The sequence below is a fragment of the Podarcis gaigeae genome, assembly GCF_964106915.1.
Source record: "Podarcis gaigeae genome assembly, chromosome: 3".
In the NCBI taxonomy this organism is placed as follows: Eukaryota; Metazoa; Chordata; class Lepidosauria; order Squamata; family Lacertidae; genus Podarcis; species Podarcis gaigeae.
The window spans coordinates 115936808-115951311 of NC_139680.1; the positions used below are offsets into that span (position 1 = coordinate 115936808).

Consider the following 14504-nt stretch of genomic DNA (forward strand, 5'->3'; position numbering starts at 1 on the left):
TAAAATAATAATACAACGCAACATCATCACCTACCATTAACAACCACTAAGTCCCCTTATCATGGCCCATTCTTTCTTCATGGACAGCTCTTAAAAATTCGGCCGCTATTAAAGTAATTTGATCATCGCTGTCCGCCAGCATGTCCTGAACAGTTGGTTGAGTAAAAGTCTGTTTATTGAATTTTAGGGCCTCATACAATTGTATTCTGGCATAGCTGCCAAAATCACAGGAGAAGAATATATGTTCTAAAGTATCTAGTTCCTTTTTACTGCATTTGCAGAGACGCTCTGATTCTGGGATAGCTAAATATCTTCCTCTCACTACCGCCGAGGGAAACATGTTAAATCTGGCCAACATAAACAGACTACATGATTCATGTTTCTTCAGATTTGTCATGTATCCCTTTTGGAAATCTCTACACAAAGGGAGATTTAAGTGGATAGGAGAGCAGGTGCTATGCTTTGCAACCTCAAGCATGGCGAGAACACTTTTTTCTGTGAAGGTCTTCCTAATAATTTCCCATGTATCTTTGGGATCAGCGATTTCAAAATCAGTTAGATTGAGCTCTATAGAATCCAGTTTTCTCTTACATATCAATGATAGATTGTAGATTGCATTATCACTTAAAAGATCGTAAAGTAGAGAATTAGGGGATAGGGCTCTATAATGGAGGAAGATCCAATATTTCAAGGTCCTCAGCCATGCTCTTACTGATAAAGGCAATATTCCCAGCTCACAACATAATGTTTCATATTTTACTGAGTTTGTAAGTCCTAATAATGACCTCAAAAGGGAAGCGTGAAATTTATCATTGCTTTTCAAACGATTTCTGTAAACGAATTTGAACTGGAAGTGATGAAATTAAAACGCGCCGTTGTGAATGACAAGTGCTGCTGCTGGCACGATGCATCTTTGAGCACAAAGTCAAAAGTACTTTAGTGAAACAGCAGGTATACATTTCGATAATACCTAGGTATACATGTATTTTGTTTGTCTAGCTTGATCAAAATTATTTCTGCTTTTGTAACAGGTAGATAGTTAAGAGCTTAGGCGGCTTCAGCCCTGCACCCCTTGCACCCCCCGGTATAGACGGCCCTGGCCCTGTCAGATGGTTTTTCCATATGTTTATCCAGAATCTCCTTTCTTGTAACTTGAATCAATTGGTTAGAGTCCTGACCTCCAAGGCAGGAGAAAACAAGCTTCTTCCCTCTTCCATGTGACAGCCATTGAGATATTTGAAGAATGCTATCACATCTCCTCTAAGTCTCCTCTATTCCAGGCCAAACAGAATAAAAGTTGCTCATGCCACACTGAATTTATTTTATTGATAAGAAATACATAGGAAAGCAAACAACTCCTCACAGCGCTTGAATTATAACACAAAGCACAACTACTTTATAATAGGATGATGGAACACCCCAAAAATATGAAACAAAGAAGCTGCATAAGAACCTGCAAAGGAGCCTTTTTTGATACTATACTACACTGAAATGTCTAAATATTTCTTTGATTGTCCTTGAATCTGCCAGCCACACATGCCATCCTTTCCTGACACACCGGTGTGACACAACACATCCTTTGAGAACCACTGATGTAGATGGTAAATGGCAATGGGGGCAGAATCTGTTGCTCACCTTGTGGTCTACTGCAAGTGAAAGATGGCTGGAGAAAGGTGAGTGTATCTGATGGGAAGAGAGAGCCTGCTTTGGAGCTCAGAAACCAACCTCAAGCATCTTCACATTTCAGGACTGACAGAGTGCGGCAGCTTGAAAGGGTCAAGCTTGAATCTGACTCCCTCCTGGTCATTGGTTTGTGGGTCTCCCTCATCCTGAGCCAGATCCAGGTTTGTCATTAAACTGCTCCAGTGATTGTCTAGAAATTGGCAAGGAGTTCTGGTTTTTGTTTTCCTCTTCCCTTCCTGGCCGTTTCCGCTTGTGTGGTATGTTTGGTGTGCTTTTTTTAGGTTTTTTGGTTTTTAAATTGTACATAAGCCACTCTGGGAGCCTTTTGGCTGAAAAACAGAGTACAATTAATCAAAACAATTTAAAAAATGTTTCTACTAACAGGTTTCTCCACACATTTTTGGGGTGCTGTGTGTTTTTTATAAATTTGTTGTTTATATTTTTGGAAAGATGGGATCAAGTCATTAATTTATGTGGTTGCTTGGGGAGAATGGGGTCATAAAATGTACATAAAACTACATGCAACACAAAAACAAGCATGCTAAGCAAAATGCTTATTGTCTAGAAATTGGTAAGGAGATCTGGTTTTCGTTTTCGCCTTCCTTTCTTGTCCTTTTCCACTTGTGTGCCATGTTTTGTTTTGTTTTTTAAATTGTATGTAAGCTACTCTGGGGGCCTTTTGGCTGCAAAGCAGAGTACAACTGATATAAAGAATTTAAACAATGTTTCTACCAACAGGTTTCTCCTCTCATCTTCTGGGTGTTGTTCTTGTTTGTGTTTATAACTTATGAATGATGGGATAAAGTAATTATTTTATGTGGCTATTGGGAGAGGAAGCATATAATGGGTGCAATGGACATAAAACTATATGCATCACAATATCAAGCATGTTAAGTAAAATGCATCTAAAAATGTGCAGACCAGGAGAAAAGCACACTGAAAAGTTTCTTTCTTGGAAGGTATGGCAACTGCAGTCGAACTGAACAGTCCAACCAAAAGAGGTTGCATCAACCTGCACTATGGCCATATCTGAAGAAGTGTGCATGCACACGAAAGCTCATACCAAGAACTGACTTAGTTGGTCTTTAAGGTGCTACTGGAAGGATTATTTTTTTTTGTTTTGACTATGGCAGACCAACACGGCTACCTATCTGTATATGGCCAAGCTGTTACCCGAAATGCCATTTCCTTTCTATCCAGGCGCCATGAAGTTGGGAGCAGCTTTTGTGAGATGACGGGAAATCTGTTAATTGATATGGAAGGAGAACAGGATGAGAAAGATTGTTCTGCAGATAAATCTTGGGATGGTCTGCAAGATGAATAAAATGCCTAGGATGAGTTAGGAAAAAATGGCCTGGATGGTTCAGATGCTGACAGCTACAGGAAATACCTGCTTGCAGCATTTCCCACTCAGATGCTCAAATGTGTGTTTCAGCATCTTTTTGGAACAACAACACTATAAGTAGAGAGAACCTCCTTGTTCCATCCAAACTCCTCTTCCTTCTGCCTTAGAGTGCCTTCCCTTTGGCAGAGATCTCAGAAGAAACTGCAGCCATGAGGTTCCTTTACCTGAGCTTTGCTCTGGTCTTCATCATCTTCCACATTGTTGCAGGTAAGAGGGCACAGGTAGGGAGTATCTGCTGCAAATGCAGAAGTTCTCAGGTTGAGTCCCAGGTATTTCCCTGGTCGGAAACATTTAAGACCTTCTGCCTGTCAATGTAGGCAGCTATGAGATTGATGCAACAAGAGTCTGACCTGGCAGCTTCCTATCCTATCCAGCTGCTTAAAAAGGGGTGGGGAGGAAACTATTTAAAAACCTATTTAATAATTAAATTGAATTTGAATACATGACTTTTGCAAAAGCAGCAATGTTCAGGATGCAGCCTTAGCAACCATGGTGGTCATTTATATTGCTTGGAAAAGTTTGGAAAGTTAGTGTCCATGATCCCCAAGTCCTTCCTAATTCCAGAGGTCCTGGATCTATGAAGAGTGAAAATCTGATGAAGGATTCCATTGTAGACTTAACCCAGCAAGTTTCTTTGTTAAAGAATGCCCACAGTTGCCACCTCAGGACCCCATGAGTATAGCCAATGAAAAGATGGTGCCCACTGGGCAAATGGGTGGGCCTTACCCCCTCCTCACCTTGCTGGTAGCCGAGAAAGACGATAGCCAGCACAGTTGGGTGTGAGCTGAGCAAGACACATTGGCAACACTACTGGGGAGATTGCAGAAAATACCATTCTCAGAGAGGGTGCAAATGGCAAGGGATTTCTGAAGCTCAGAACAGCAGTAATTCTGAATGGCAGATGTTGAAAGCAAAGGGGAACCTTCAGTAGAATGGAAGGAAGGCTGACTTAGTGGTCAGTTATGTGGGTCTGTGGGTGCATTATCTCGCTTTCCATTAGCAACCTGAAAAATTTAGGTTTGGCAGCCGTGCTGAAAAGATCCCAGGAGCAGTAATCAGCATCATCATCATAATTTTATGATTTTTACGCCACCCAATTGGCTGGGTGCAGCTAAGTGCCAGCACCCTTACAAGGTTCAGGAATCAGCTGGAGTGTTGGCAGAGAAGGAGGACCAATCTGACCCTTGCTAATGTTGGCCAATGAAACAGTAGTTAGCAGGTTGAGAGGCAGCAGAAGCCTGCAAAAGTTGTCATCCCATTAAATACGCACGGTTCTGGTTAGGAAAAAAAGTAGTTGGCAACCCCTTTGCCCCCTTGAAACGAATTTATTTCCTTTCTCTTTTACACAGGGCAACTTGGATGTGAACTATCAGGAGGAACTTGCCAATTCCCAGAAACTACAAACTGCACCTATGGAGAAATTACAGGGGTCTCCTGTGGCAACAATGGAACCTGCTGCAGGGGTAAGTGATATCCACTGAGTTGTGGTGGTTTTTTTTGTTTTTTTGCAAAATACATTAAAATGCAGTAAATAAATATTTATATAAACAAAAAGGTAAAGTTAAAGGCCCCTGACAGTTATGTCCAGTCGTGAATGACTCGGGGGTTGCAGCGCTCAGCCCGCTTTACTAGCCGAGGGAGCCCTCATTTGTCCACAGACAGTATTTCCAGGTCATGCGGCCAGGAAGACTAAGCCACTTCTGGTGAAATCTGAGCAGTGCACAGAAATGCCGTTTACCTTCCCGCCGGAGCGGTACCTATTTATCTACTTGCACTTTGAAATCAAATCAGGACTTCCCATGCCTGACAATGTAGACCAGTGAGATTCCACCATGAGCTCCCCAGCTGGCCTCGGGTAAACCACGCTTTCGGTCTCAGCCTTGATCTCCCCAACAGTATTACGGGACATAATAATACTGACTTGCTGTTACAGAAAGCTCTGAATATTTTTTTTTTATTCATTCATTCATTCATTCATTCATTCATTCATTCATTGCATTTATGTCCCACCTTTTCCCCAATGGAGCTCAAGGTGCCTTCTGTGGTTCTTCCTAATTTAATCCTCACAACAACCCTGCGAGGCAGATCAGGCTAAAAGTGAGTGACTGGCCCAAGGCCACTCTGTGAGCCTCATGATGAGGCTGGATTTGAAGGCTGGTGTCCCTTTTCCTGGCCCAGGACCTCAGGCTCTCATACTTGGAAGTCCTCTTCCAATGCTCAAAACAGAACATCCGTCCAATGAATGTTTCTGTTTTGCACAAGAAGTCCTTTCTAATAATGACAATTTAATTCCCTCTCTTTTGCACAGATGAACCTCCATTGTGTAGACTCTTCGGAGGATTTTGCCAGGGCCCAATCACTGCGAACTGTACCTTTGGAGAGATTGCAAACATCTCCTGTGGTCCTAATGCACGCTGCTGTATGAGTAAGTTATACCCATGACTTGGTGGTCCCACTTGTGTAAATGTTTGCTCATTTTTAACCCTGATTTCCTGATCTACACTCTGCATCTTCACTGGACAAAGCAGGGCTTTCCTTGTGCTTAAGGAAATAATCACTGAACTGTTTCTGGATCAGAGTAGCTGATAATACGCTCAGCGCAAATTAATTCTATTTTTAGAAGTAAAAAGTTGGATTCAGTTTTGATGCAGCACTTCTAGGTTCTGCAACTTCTTTTAAGCATTAGAGCCTCAAGGTTTTCATCTGTGCACAGGGAATTTTGATATCACAGATGTTCATATGGGTGCAAACTGTGCAGGCTGCTCTTCCCACGGGCAGTAAAAAATGGCGGCTCTGATCTAAGTGTCTGATCTGAGAGCCAGTGTTGTGTAGTGGTTAAGAGCGGTAGTCTCATAATCTGGGGAACCGGGTTGGTGTCTCCGCTCCTCCACATGCAGTCTCTCAGCCCCACTCACCTCACAGAGTGTTTGTTGTGGGGGAGGAAGGGAAAGGAGAATGTTAGCCGCTTTGAGACTCCTTAAAAAGGGAGTGAAAAGCGGGATATCAAATCCAAACTCCTCCCCCTCTTCTTCTTCTTCTTCTTCTTCTTCTTCTTCTTCTTCTTCTTCTTCTTCTTCTTCTTCTAAAGCGTGTTCTCCTTCATGGAGAGCACGTGTTGCGGTGGGGGCCGCCAGGACACTCCAAAGCTGGGGGCGGGCTAACTGATCGTTGGCCACTGATGCGATTGGGGCTTCCCTTGTTGTTGGGAAGAAATTAATGTTGCCATTTATTGATTGACAGCCAGAAATGCTAAAACTCCTTGCACGGGGCTAGGGCTTCCTCTTTTCGCCCGTGCAGCGGATTGCCTGTCCCTCCCTCCCTAGAATAGGGTTGTTCGCTTTGACCTTGCTATGCCTGTCATGGGGTTGTCTGCTTTGGAGCGGGGGCCTGGTAGGAATTTTGTCCATCTGGCTGATTGGCTGGGGCCATTTGGTTTTTGCCTACTGCGTAGCAAATTGTCACAACTTGTAAGGTTGCGGTTAGGCATTGGTTTATGGTTTGGTTGGTTGAGGGGCATGGATTGGCTGTGCCTGCCCCTCTAATGCTGCTGCTGCAAGGGATTCCGTTAAAGGAATTGGGGGCTAACTATTGCTTGTCCACTCTGTCAAGGGGGCTCGGGCCATAGCAATGAGCTCCTGGTTGCATTTGGGGTGAGGGCAGGTTCCCTGCTCCGCGTAACCCCAAAGTGTATTCCCCCATTCTGCCTTTCGCATCGTGCGGAATGTCAGTCTGTCCCCCATGGTGGGGGCAGATAGTCGCAACCAATGCCTAAGCAACCACTCACAAATTTGTATTTTAATAAAGTTGTGGTCATAATTATGCCAAAAACCTTAAACAAAAAATTCTGTGTGATGTGTGAGTTATTGGGGTGGACCTGGGGACCTCGACACGCAACTCTCCAAAATCTTAAGACAGCGCTGATTAAGTGAGGATGAGCCAGCAGTCTGCTGCTGCTGAAGGAACAGAAATATGATTTGGCAAAAAAGATTCCCACTTCATTCTGCACTCACCAGAACTCACCTGAAGTACAAAAACTATGTTGACTGGGGCATCAGTGAAATCAGGACTTCCCATGCCTGACAGTCCAAGTCTGTGAGAATCCACCATGAGCTCACCAGCTGGCCTATGGATAACCACACTTTCACTCTCAGCCTCGATCTCCCCATCAGCATTATGGGACATAAGAATACTGACTTGCTGTTACGGAAGGGCTTTGAATATTTTTTCATTGCATTTATATCCCAGGTTCTTCTCAATGGAGCTCAAAGTGGCTTCTATGGTTCTTCTTAATTTAATCCTCACAATAACCCTGCGAGGCAGATCAGGCTAAAAGTGAGTGACTAGCCCAAGGCCACTCTGTGAGCCTCATGATGAGGCTGGATTTGAAGGCTGGTCTCCCATTTCCTAGTCCAGGACCTCAGGCTCTCATCCTTGAAAGTGCTATTCCAATGCTCAAAACAAAATGTTTCTGTTTTGCACAAGGACTTCTCTCAAATGATGAAAATCTACTTCCCTCTCTTTTGTACAGATGAACCTGCACTGTGTAGACTCTCGGGAGGATTTTGCCAGGCCCCAAGGACTGTGAACTGTATCTTTGGAGAGATTACAAACATCTCCTGTGGCCCTAATGCACGCTGCTGTAGGAGTAAGTTATATCCATGACTTGGTGGTCCCACTTGTGCAAAAGTTTGCTCATTTTTAATCCTGTTTTCCTGATCTACACTCTGCATCTTCACAGGAGGAAGCAGAAGCAGGGCTTTACTTGTGCTAAAGGGAATAGTGGTCAATCACTTTATAAATCAGGACATATTAACCCTATTTTTAGATGTCTAAATTTGGATTCAGTGCTGATGCAGCACTTCTAGGTTCTGCATCTTCTTTTAAGAGCCAGTGTGGTGCAGTGGTTAAGAGCGGTAGTCTTGTAATCTGGGGAACCAGGTTCGCGTCTCCGCTCCTCCACATGCAGCTGCTGCGTGACCTTGGGCCAGTCACACTTCTCTGAAGTCTCTCAGCCCCACTCACCTCACAGAGTGTTTGTTGTGGGGGAGGAAGGGAAAGGAGAATGTTATCCGCTTTGAGACTCCTGAAGGGGAGTGAAAGGCGGGATATCAAATCCAAACTCTTCTTCTTCTTCTCTTCTTAAGCATTAGAGCTTCAAGGTTTTCCTCTGTGCACAGGGAATTTTGATACCACAGATGTTCGTATGGGTGCAACCTGTGCAGGCTGCACTTCCCATGGGCAGTAAAAACTGGTGGCTCTTATCTAACTTTCCAAAATGTTAAGACAACACTCAGTAAATGAGGATGAACCGGCCATCTGCTGCTGCTGAAAGAACGCATATGTAATTTGACAACAAAGAGTCCCACTTCATTCTGCACTCACCAGACCTCACCTGAAGTACAAAAATACATCACAATATCCAGTAGAACCGGAGCTAGAAACCTCATGGTCCCTAAGGACCTAAACCAGGGGGGGAATTCTTGAATGCCAACAATGGTGATAGTTACAGGTAGGTAGCTGTGTTGCTCTGCCGTAGTCAAAACAATTGTTAATTCTGCCTTTTAGAAATACTGGAGAAATGAATTGAAAAGCAACTGCAATCTGAGGCTGGAGATGAGAAATAATTTAATAGATCTATTCTAGCTTGTGGCCAGTTCTGAACCCATGTTTTAAAAAGGAAAACGACTGATTTGACTGTCTCCTAAGTCAAGTGACCGAAAGGGTACAAGATTTGAAAGCTGTTTGTTTTGAAGAACATTGTAGGAGCTCAGCATGTTTAGCCTGGAGAAGAGAAGGTTAATTTGAGGGAGAGACATGATTGCAGCCTCTAAATATTTGCACGGCTGCCATGTAAAAGTTGTTCCAGAGGGAAGGACTATAACCAAAGGGGTGGAAATGACAGAGAAGCAGGTTTTGAGGGACAATCTGTGAGGGATCCTGTTCTTGAAGATCCTGCAATGAACAAGGGTTGGACTAGTTGATCTCCAGGTCATTTTTGGCTCTCCATCCAGCTGTTCACTCACTGAACTTTCTGCTAATAAATCACATTTTAGTAGGATTAGTTTCTTCTCCAAATCTTCTTTTCTTTTCTAAAAAAACACACAAACTAATTTCAATTTAGGAAGGTTTATTTATTACTTCAATTTTTATCCTGCTCTTCTTCCCAAAGGAGACTTGGGAACAGATATCTCTAATCACTTCATATAGAAATATTCATATTAAACTATTTTTAATTATATTATTTATTTGACTTATATACCACCCTTCATCAAAAAATCCCAGGGTAATTCACGAGATAAACACAAAAGATAAAAGCACAGTTCTATAAGGACAAAAAAATGAAAAGCAATTTTTGTTGCATGCCTTTTCTGATTATAAATTTCAGATCAGGGGCTGTTTTCTCTTCGTTTTTACAAATTGCTATCTGAACTGTTACTTTGGTTTTGTTGTTTATTTTTTGCAAAAGAGATCAAAATACAATAGATAAATAACGTCCCTCTTACAGTAGATAAATAAGGACCCTCTTAAGGTCCCTCTAAATACACCCATTCTGTCAAAAAATCATGTAATTGACCAGAGCTTCAGTCAAATTAAGACTTTCTTCTCCATGCCTGTCCATCTAAATCACTGACCATATTTCTGTCCATGACAAGGTGTCTGTTGGGTTCTGTGCTATGGCAAGGCTAGGCAAAATTGGGGCAAGAGGAGACAAAGTGCAGGCTGCCCTCTGAGGAATACAGCTCTAAAGCTGCTCCATCAAGGAACAAGCTGAATTGGGGGGTTATGTTGTAGCAGCAGCAGCTGAATAGAAAAACAATGTGGTGTAGGAGTTAGAGTGCTGGAGGAGGACCTGGCAGATCAGGGTTCTAGTCCCCACTTGGCCAAGAAGCTCACCTTGGGCCAGTCACTGCTTCTCAACCTAATCTACTTAACAGGGTGGTTGTGAAGATACAATGGAGCTGAGAGAATTATATGTGCCATGGAGATCCTTGGAAGAAAGGTGCAATATAAATATCAGAATAAAAGATAAAATAATAGTTAGTACCACCTTTCCTGCAAAATGCGGTGTCAATTTGAGGTTTCAGCCTTTGTCATCACCTCCTACATCAATGGAGTGTGGGATCCTCAGGTCTCGCTGGGTCTTTGTGTGGTAGAGTCCTCAGGGTCAGTGGCTGCCAGTGGCCCAGCCTGACATCCAGGATGGGCCAAGATATGTCAGCAGTGATGCTCCTCTGAGAGTTCTTCTGGGGCTGCGCCTGCATGTCCTCTTCCTTTCTGCCACATATTCCTGAATTGCAGGGTGGCCTTAAATGTTCCTTTGAGTCTTTCCAGCACTATAAATCTTATCTCCTGAAGAAGAGCAATCTGATTCCAGGCTCCTGAAAGTGCAATCGATTACAGATTTCCTTCTTTCTTTTATTCAGGACAATAATCAATGTAAGAGGAAAAGTGGGGTTCTGCCAGAAGGGAATCACCAAACGCTGCCCGCCTGGTCTAACTCTTCCTGCTTACTGTGGCTTCAATGCACAATGCTGTGCCCTTGAGTGACATCAGTGAGCAGCCCACATCCGTGGTTGAGAATGTCTGATGGCTACGCTGATTCTTCTGGATCTTTGCTTGTGGAAGTGGGCCTGATCAATCCATTTGTGAAGCAAGCAATGAAACAAAGATCAGTCTGTTCAGATGATCATCTAATTAAACACATATTAACCTGCAAATTTGAAATTGTATCTTTTTTTTCATTTTTTAAAAAGCATCTATGACTAAATATGACCCTCCTCCAATGGAAGCGCATCATATCTGCCCAAGAGCCCTCTTGACTGAAGTTCTCATCCCCGAGTCCCAGGAGGAGATAACTGCAGCTAATGCTTTCCATGCACCCAGGCAGAGCTTGGGTTTTGCTGCCCAGTTGGTTATTGTGAACACGGGTGGGATAGGCTGAACTCAACCCAGACTGGAGCCATGACCTAAATGGAGCTGCTTATTAAGGAGCCACTGCCTTGTGGGTGCCCATAGGTCACTGGGAGTGGTATTTAATGCTGCTGAATGCACATCAGATTTATTGATTTCTATGGGTGTACACTTAGTGGGACTCAGAATTTTCTGAAGGGGTGTTTTCTGGAATTTTGAGAATGAAAGAAGGAACTCAGGGAGGTGCCAGGGAGGAGGTGGGACTGAAGAGTCGGGAAGGGCGATTGCTGCCTAGTGATCAAGATCCCAGATTCAATCACTGATCTGGGTCTTTCTTTTCAACTTTAATTTACATACATTAATTCATAACATAGCCAAGTATAAAATAAAATAGAAGCAGAAAAGAAAATTTAAAATTCAACACATAGGAACACATATCCATGCCACTTTAAATTTATTTGTTTAGACATTTCTATCCCACCTTTCCCCAAAGAATTCAAGGCAATGAACATCGTTTTCTCCCATGAGCCCATGTCTCCCAGGTTTTGAGCAATACCACGCTTGTGCCCTTAGTTCCTTAGTCACCACTACCTAAAAGGCCCTCTGCCTGCTTCCCTGTAACCTTGCCTCTCCTAATGAAGGAACCACTGTTTATGTTAGGAAACCAGGTTGGGGCAGCGGGCGCTGAAATGTACTGGGGGGGGTATTTGGGGGGTGGCAGGGAGGTAGTGTCGGTGGCTACCATGAGTGGGCTCAGCTCATCCTCATGCACTTATAACTTCCTCCCCCTCTCCCTTTGGCTTCAACCCATGCAGAATATACCAGGGCTTAAGGGAATTGCAGTTCATGGATGATGGGAATTGTAGTCCAACAACAATCGGAGGGTGACAGGTCCACTATGCCTGATATCAAGACAAGATTGCTTATCCATCAACAGTTCTGATTCAACTGGGACATCCCGGAATTACAGAAGCTATCCCAGTTTCTGATTGGACATCCCGGTTTTTGTGCTGAGCTCCCTCGCCAGTCAGCTGGCTCTTGTGAGAGCTCAGCACCCAAAGACAAATGTCTTTGGCAAAAAAAGAGGCAGCTGCGCTTTAGTCCGTGGAAGCAGAGGAGGAGGGGAGCTGCTGGTGATGCAAGTCAGGCTGCACCCACTGGGCCCAGTTGCCATTCTTCCTCTGCCCAATGCTACCCCCACTGGAGGAGGAGGAGACAACAACAACAGGGGGCTGAAGAGGGGAAGCCCCAGCTCATTTGCCTGGGAGTATGGCACTGAAAGAAGCACATCCCAAGTTTAACTAGCAGAATGTTGGAGGGTCTGAGATTTTGTTATCTAACCATCCATCCATGTTCCCTGTGCTAAGGCTGTCTGGCAGAAATTCCAGTAAACTGGGCAAGCCTCGGGTTTGTCATAGTTTAGAAACACTGATATTATGTACTGAGTTGAATAGGATCCAAAAGGTAGCAGTCTGATTGGCCCTAGAACAATAGGTTTCAGAATGCAGCAGTCTGATTGGTCCTAAAACAATGCAGCAGTATGATTGGTCCACAGGAGCCACCCAATCCAGATCCAGGTGGAAGTGAATCCACAACCTGATTGACCTACAGGAGAATGCCAGAATTAGCCATTCATGGGCAGCCCATTGTTTAAATAATGTATATAAAGCAGATATTTTGGGGGAACTTTCATTCCTCAGTACTATGAGCTGAAGTATAATTGCAGATGCCAATTTAGATATCTTTTACTGCTTGTATTTTATTTTAAGTTCAACACATAGGAACACATATCCATGCCACTTTCAATTTGTTTGCTTAGACATTTCTCTCCCAACTTTCCCCAAGGAACTCAAGGCGATGTACATCGTTTTCTCCCATGAGCCCATGTCTCCCAGGTCTTAGACCAGTACCACGCTGGTGCCGTTGCCCTTAGTTCCTTGGTCACCACTACCTAAAAGGCCCTCTGCCTGCTTCCCTGTAACCTCGCCTCTCCCAATGAAGGAAATGCCAGAAGGTCCGTTGAGCTGGACGGAAGGTCCATTGACTGGTTAGGAAGACTCCAGGGAGGAAAACAAATCAGCAGTGGAAAGGAGAAAAAATGTTAGGAAACCAGGTTGGGGTGGGGGCTCTGAAATGGACTGAGGAAAGAGTATCTTTGGGGGGGGGGCGGGGAGGTAGTGTCAGTGGCTACCTTGAGCGTGCACAGCTCATCATCATGCTGCTTATAATTTCCTCCCCCTCCCACTTTGGCTTCAACCCACACAGAATAAACCAGGGCTTGTGGGAATTGAAGTTCATGGATGATGGGAATTGTAGTCCAACAACAATTGGAGGGTCACAGGTCAACTATTGCTTATCCATCAACAGTCCTGATTCAACTGGGACATCCTAGAATTACAGAAGCTATGCCAGTTTCTGATTGAATGTCCCATTTTTTGTGCTGAGCTCCTTCACCAGTCATCCGGCTCTTGTGAGAGCTCAGCACCCAAAGACAAATGTCTTTGGGGAAAATAAGGCGGCTGCGCTTTAGTCCATGGAAGCAGAGGAGGAGGGGAGCTGCTGGTGATGCAAGTCAGGCTGCCCCCACTGGGCCCAGTTGCCATGCTTCCTCTGCCCAATGCTGCCCCTACTGGAGGAGGAGGAGGAGACAACAACAACTGGGGGCTGAAGAGGGGAAGCCCCAGCTCATTTGCCCGGGAGTATGGCACTGAAAGACGCAAGTACCAAGTTTAATTGGCAGAATGTTGGAGGGTCTGAGATTTTGTTATCTAACAATCCGTCCATTTTCACTGTGCTAATGTTTGGTTGTCTGCCCGAAATTCCAGTAAACTGGGCAAGCCTCTGGTGTGTCATAGCTTAGGAACACTGAAGAGAACAGAAACCCGGATTCCAGAAACAACTGAGCTGACCGTTTGCCAAATTTTCTTCCGGATCTTCTGTTATGGTTGCTGGTGCACAGAGATATCGGAGGACAGCCAATGCTAGCCCTGCTCAAGATATTCTTTTAAAAAAATAATAATATTTATTAACCTTTTAAAGACTACAAAAGAAAAGAAAGAAAAAGAATTAAACAAAACAATACAATACAATACAAAAACAAAAACACCACAGAACACCAACACCAAAATATTAACTTAAGAAAACCAAACAAACACAATTTAAAACACATCTAATACTTTCAGTATCTTAACTTTCCTTCACTTGTTTCAACGACCTCCTCACACCTCCCTTTTTGTATTCCACTTTAATTAGCTGTTTCAGCAATTCCTTTCCATCTCCTCTGTTTTCTATCCTGTAATTTATCTTAACATATTCAAACCTTATCTTTTCCGTTTAATTGTCTTAACATATTTTAACCTTATTTTCCCTTTAATACTCTAATAATCTATTTGTACTTAATTCCTTGTAACATTTCTACTAAAGCCATATAACTCCTTTCCAACATTTTTCTAACACTCATTAATTTTACAATATTTTTATGCATAGTTGTCAGGGAACTGACATC

General features: G+C 43.5%; 1 protein-coding gene and 1 long non-coding RNA gene across 3 annotated transcripts in view; one reads left to right on the top strand and one right to left on the bottom strand.

Moving 5' to 3' along the window:
- LOC310842182 overlaps positions 1-14504 on the bottom strand; it is a 245512-nt gene that overhangs the window by 115863 nt on the left and 115145 nt on the right. The gene's annotated exons all lie outside the window — the stretch shown is intronic.
- Positions 1-14504, top strand: part of LOC310841165 (uncharacterized protein) — a gene marked incomplete at its 5' end in the record, with an annotated part of 115414 nt that overhangs the window by 44591 nt on the left and 56319 nt on the right. The window contains 2 exons of the mRNA XM_083731752.1: positions 5397-5513; positions 7617-7733. Of these exons, the coding sequence (XP_083587878.1) occupies positions 5397-5513; positions 7617-7733 (234 nt within the window). The remainder of the gene's footprint in view (positions 1-5396; positions 5514-7616; positions 7734-14504) is intronic.